At 37.5% G+C, this 6,329-nt stretch overlaps 1 protein-coding gene across 1 annotated transcript in view; it reads right to left on the reverse strand.

Annotated features, from left to right (window-relative positions):
* The window catches only part of ARMC3 (armadillo repeat containing 3), a gene marked incomplete at its 3' end in the record, with an annotated part of 33,646 nt that extends 32,092 nt beyond the window's left edge, over positions 1–1,554 (reverse strand). Inside the window, exon 1 of the mRNA XM_009072256.1 lies at positions 1,507–1,554. Coding sequence (XP_009070504.1) covers positions 1,507–1,554 — 48 coding nt within the window. The remainder of the gene's footprint in view (positions 1–1,506) is intronic.
* Between the last annotated feature and the right edge of the window lie 4,775 nt (positions 1,555–6,329).

Below are 6,329 nucleotides of genomic sequence, written 5' to 3' on the forward strand. Positions count from 1 at the left end.
GACCTTTTCTGTAAGTTTAATTTTTTTGATTGTTGAATATCTTTTCTAACATTATTCACAGCATATTGTAGTAAGTAGGCCATACTTTTACCTAGAACATCTAGTAGCATTTTTGGATATAGAAATTGTGGTGCTGCATCTACTGACTTTCCAGTTATTTACTGAAAAAGTGAACTTTTATTCCTTTTATTAATTTATCTGTATAACTTAAATGCATTGTCATGCTCTTCAAATCTTTTTCTTAGTCTGCAAGGATACCTAGTTTTAATTCTTCAGGCCTGTTTTAATTAGCCCTAACCACATACACCTTCTTTATGACTCTTCCTGGCTAGGTTATTCCATTCAGAACAAGTTAGGCTTTTATGCTGAAATTTTATGTCAAATCTCCTTTCATAAGGATTTATTATTAATTGGAGCTTACAAATTATGTTTGTAATATTCACCTTTCCACAGAACAGCTGGGCAAAGCTGGATATCAACTGCCATGCCCTAGTGACATCATTGACCATTACTGTCCTAGTCAAAATTATTTATGCCTATTTAATATTGGAATTGTGATGTTGGTTTTGCTGATCAACTTTTCTAAGACCTTTGAAAAAGCTCTTGCAGTACTACCACTCTTCACAGACAAACCCATTGCTTTTTAAAGAAGTGTACTGAACTTTGCATTTAGCTTCATGCTCCTCTGTGAGACACATGGAGGTCCCAGTTTTCATTAACTTAGTTATTATCTGGCACAGAATTTATATTATATTCTTTTCAATGTTTCTTTGTTTCCTCTGCTTCTTTCGGTCTAAAACAATTATACTTTAAAAGGAACTATATTTTGAATGTCTCTCTTTTTGGGAGTCTCTTCATACCTTGTGAATTTATAGAGACTCTTGAGAAGTGTGCTAGTGTCAGACCCTTAACCTCCACCTTTTGAAAAAAGTCACATTACCACCATTATTTGATTTTTGGCTTCAGTTCTTGTACTTCTCACTGCAGCATTTCCAATGATACCAGAAAAGCTTAAACTGCTAGTAAAAACTGTATATCTTTGCAAAAGATGCAGAATATGTAGTACTGTCAAATTATCTGACAAATTTTGTATTCAGTAAAAAACTGTGGCTCCATCTAGGCTCTTAACTCTTTCATCCTGAAAGAAAGAGAATGTCTTCACGGTTGAACAGACAGGCAGATTTCAGGTCGCTCTTCTCCTTTCTCCTCTGACTTTTACAAAGAGAAAGCTAACACTGTTCTTCAAATAAAAAGAAGCCTGGATTGTTTCATACATTACTGTTTGCAAAGGCTGCCAAAGACAACAATCTCTACAAAGAACTACACATGCCCAGTCACTCTGGTTTGTATGCTGTCCAAGAAAAGCAGAAACAGAGTCATCTTTAAAAGCCATTTTTAGAATGATGTGGGTAAGCTAGGAGAGCAAGGAACTCTGTAAGGAGGGTAGAGCTGGGCCTATAATCATGTAATGTTTATTTTATAGCACATAGCAGTTTATAAACTTACCACATCCTTGGGTGGAGCCTCTACTTTCTTCTTCACTTTTTTACTCATTCTAAAAACAAACAAACAAAAAAATAAAAGCAGACAAACAAACTCCCTTCTGTGTTTTAGGAATCACTTTCCCAGTGATTTAGGAATGCTGTCAAGACAGACTTTCTCATTCATTTGACCCACCTAATCAGTCTGAACATTTCTTTGACATAGCAATTTCTATACAGAAAGTTGTCCCTTTTTCTGACACCTGAACACATTTGGTAAAATATATCTGTCAACAAAATGTATAGCTAAAAAGAAAGATCTGAGACATCACAGACTCAAGTTGTAACGTGGTACAAACACACAGAACACCCTTTTCTCTAAGTTAATTTTATCTGCATCTATAAATCATATATGAGCATGCAAGTCCTTTTAGGGTATTTCCCCATGTTTGTTTATACATTCTGTGTTGGCAAACATTCTATGCAACTGCAGATTGTACAAATAAGTTCTACCTTGAAAACCTGGTTCAAATTCAATTTGAATTCTCTGTTCATACTTCACAGAAGACAAAAATAAGGTCTGTGGGTATTAAGAAACAGTTCTGCACAGCACAAACTTCACTGATTTTAAAAAGTTACATCTATTTACACCAAGTTCAGTTTCTGTCTCTTGGCTTTTTTGGGGTTGTTTTTTTTATTAGCACATGAGCACATGAACCAGGAAGACCTTCTCAGCTGCATTTAATAGTGGCTTCTGAAGCATCTGGATGTAATAGCTCATGTGGACCTAATTTCATGTGGCTTGCAAACCTTCAGCAGAGCCTTCCAGTTAAGGTACAGGCAAAAGTAAAGGGCAACATGAGCCACTAGCACTAGCTGTGCATAGAACATAACACAAGTGATGCCAAGCTTAAGTTTGTTTTAACACTGTGTAAAAGTGAAATGTGCACTGTTAGTATCCCTTATTAACTCCTTGGTTAGTTCTCAAAGGGAAACCACACATTCACCCTCAGCCAGGACTGTCCTGACAGCCTCCCCGTGGTGTAAGAGATTATTTTCTAGGGCATTAGGAGCTGTAGCTGGTTACAAAAGTCAAGGCTATTGTTTGCTGTGTTCAACAAAAATTTGGAGCTCTTCTTGAACCTTCTGAATTTTTTCCAGGTATTGTTCCGCTACTGGCATCGACAAATAAACCGTAACAAGCAGTAGTGAAACCAGTTGATGAGCACATCCTAAAATCAGATCTGAAATTTAAAACCTCATAGGCAGGTCATTAACTACAGTTTTGAGAGAAAGACCCACACAATGAAACATTCTTCAGCTCCATTATGCTTTACCCTTGTGCCTGTGTACACACACACATATGAACACACACACAAATTCAGTGTTTCAGAAAGTGCAGCTCTGGCTAGAGACAGATTAATTTATACAAGCAAAAGGACAGATTACTGACAGTATATTCAACAGACATGATGGACACAATACCTTCTGATTTATGCAGTCACTGCAGAAAGCAGAATCATGCACACCTACAAGAATCAGATTTACAGGGTGTTCAGGAAATTTGGAGTTTTTGAATTGTGTTAAATCCTGATATGGAGATATGGCCACTTATTTAGAATTACTCAGGACAGCTCCATAAATTTCAGATATAAATTAAGCTAAAGTCATAAAAGGCAGTTTTCATTCTGAATGAGTGTAATTAGGTTTAAACCAAATAATTTTAAAAGTTAATTCATGAAAAAGCATTATCATGTTGTATAATTAATGTTCTCAGATTCAAATCTAGGACACTAGACACTAGGACATTGAGGTGCTGGAACATGTTCAGAGAAGGGCAACGAAAATGGTGAAGGGTCTGGAGCACAAGTCTGATGAGGAGTAGCTGAGGGAGCTGGGGATGTTTAGCCTGCAGAAAAGAAGGCTCATGGGAAACCTTACTGGTCTCAACAACTAGCTGAAAGGAGGTTGCAGACAGGTGGGGCCAGTCTCTTCTTCCAGGTAACAAGCATTAAGACAAGAGGAAATGACCTCAAGCTCTGCCAGGGTTGGTTTAAATTGGATATTAGGAAAAAAATCTGCGCCAAAAGGGTTGTCAAGCCTCTGAACATGCTGCCCAGGGAAGTGCTTGAGTCACCAACCCCAGAGGTATTTAAAAGACATGTAGATGTGCTGTTTAAGGGCATAGTTTAGTAGTGGGTTAACAGTTGAACTCAATCTTAAAGATATTTTCCAACCAAAATTATTCTATGTTTCTAAATCTTAAACTAAATAATATTGTCATTTGAGTAATATCCCCTACTTCTAGAATCACAGGAGCATATTTTCCCATATGGTTCTTGAGATTAAAGGGTTAATTGTCTGAAATCATGTAGAGCTAGAGGTAATAAAGGGCTCTGACCTAACAGATGTAACCAATGCACAGTCAAGCAATATATGAAGTTATCATCCTATGCTACTTCCTGTCCTTCACCTGGAATTTATTGCTGTCAGTGGCAAACAAACCAGCCTGCTTTGCTTTCCTCTGACCCAGTTTCAGTGCAGTGGTCAAACCAGGTGCTGTCTCTCAAGCAGCAGGACAGTCATTACATCTAACTAAATCCTCATTCCAGAACCACAATCCCCAGAACTCCCCCTTACCTTTGGCTATTCTTAGTACCTAAGCTCAGCAGGCATTTCCCTGCTTCACTCTGAACTTCATTAGGACTCCAGCTTTCCCACAGGACCAGAACTAACTCAGTGTGAGGATCTGAAGTTGAACCAATATCTGGAAACTATGAGTAGTGTCCACTAAACTAAATTAGGTGTCGGTACTAAAGTTAGTCACTCTCCTCGATAATTGACAGAGATCTAGTCAACGTATTCAATAGCTCTTAAGGAAGATTAATCCTAAAGTAGGTATCTACAATGGAATTGCACCTTAAAAATACCTACTTTTTCCTTGGACTAAAACCAGAGTTGCTAGCTCATGAATTGACATTTACACTGACATCTAAACTTTGTGAGCTAAGCTTATTAACCTTTTCTCCACATGAATCCACATGCCAGGCAAGGTCTGGCAGATACCATCACAGCAGACTGAACATCAGCAGAACCAGGCATATGACAAAACAGCCACCTTGTCTTTTTACAGGTGGCTGAAGGAACAGGCCTGTCTCCAGTAACATCTCTATGACCAGAACATTTTGCCTGTAAGCACGAATGATTTTGAGGAAGGTCACAGATGTGGATTTTTGAGTTCAGAAATGGAACCCTCTAACCTCTTGACTTTTATATCAGGAACTGGCATCTCTGCCACATCAAATAAATTAAGGAAAATTTGGTTTTGAAAGAGTTGCTGCAGATGTCTGCTCAGAGGAGCAGATTCCAAGTACTAGATCATAAGATAATGATGGCCATGACCCTTATACTTGCTTCATTTTATTGTCTTGCTCTAGACACTGCTCTGCTCAGTGGGAATAGTTGCTTAGATTGCAAATCTGAGATATCCACTTATTTCTGGGCATTACACCTTTCTGTTTTAAACACGAGACAGTGGTCAGCAAGCAAGCTTTAACAAAAACAGAATCTATAAATCATATTTTGAAATATGAGCAAAGTCACCTGGTGGTTTTTCTGTTTGAAATAATGAAATCTTACAAATACTTCCTTTAGAGTATGGAGTATATACCTGTGCCATCGGAGTCCTGTTGCATACACTTCAAGACCATAATATTTCATCTTTTTAAGTAAGACAAAACATTACCTGTTCCATTTGCATCTTCTGTTCTCTAAAACCTTAAATAACAGACACAACCCCCTAGGGCCCTGCACATCCTGTGAGACCTGAGCCAAAGGACAGGAATAAGTCAAAGGCACAGCCTGCTGTGGAACTTACCTCTTAGTCAAGGAATCAAAGATCTCTTCTGAGAGCAATTACCCCTGTGGAAAAGCAGTGCAAAGAGAATGATTTAAGAATGGCTTCTAACCAGTCATTTACTACATGACACACTTTGCAAATTAACTGTCCCGTGTTTTAAGACAGAAAGTGATGCACAGGTGAGATTTTTTTTGCCTTCCAAGTGATAATTACATAATCTCAATTTAGCTGAGCTAGTTTAAGTGATGTCTGGCTGTTTATTTTTGTCTCACAGAAACTAATATTTTTTCTTCTGATAACAGTGAAAATTGCCCATAACTTGGTCACTGCCATTAATTATTTCAACTGATTTCTGTATGGACACTGTAGTTCTGCTGCCTTCCAATGCAATCAAAAGAAAGACAATTATATCATCAGCAGACAACCTCACTCTTTCTCGAGTCCATAAACTAGTATGTCCCTTGTTTGCCAGCTTAATATCCTCATCATCATTCCCTGATGGCTTTGTCTGAATTAAGATAAATTCCTTTCTTTCTCCCAAATTCTTCTTCCATCTTTTTTCTGTCCAACTCCTTAAATATGGATCAATAGACTCCCCTTGCCCTGTGTTGTAACAACTGTGCAAGCACTAATACACTATTAAAATACTTGGCTTCACAGAAGAAGAGAGTTAAAACGAGACAGCAGGTCCAATTTAATATTCAGTTCCTCAAGATAGATATATATATATATATATGTCATATGAAAATAATACATTACATGAGAGACCAATTAAGTCAAGACACTGTATCTAAAAAACACTAGATACTTTGTTCCCACCTCCCTCATTAAAAAGCTGTTCCACAAACCAATTGCTCAGACACTGAGGGACCTTTTTTTAATTTTTAGTCTACAGTGTACTGTATTTGTGTCATGTCTGAACATTGGCCAATTGCTTTCTTTGCTGGCATGTATGAAAATATATTATTGATACTAAGTATTTATACCAT

Source organism: Acanthisitta chloris, unplaced genomic scaffold, assembly GCF_000695815.1.
Source record: "Acanthisitta chloris isolate BGI_N310 unplaced genomic scaffold, ASM69581v1 scaffold17133, whole genome shotgun sequence".
Taxonomy (NCBI): domain Eukaryota; kingdom Metazoa; phylum Chordata; class Aves; order Passeriformes; family Acanthisittidae; genus Acanthisitta; species Acanthisitta chloris.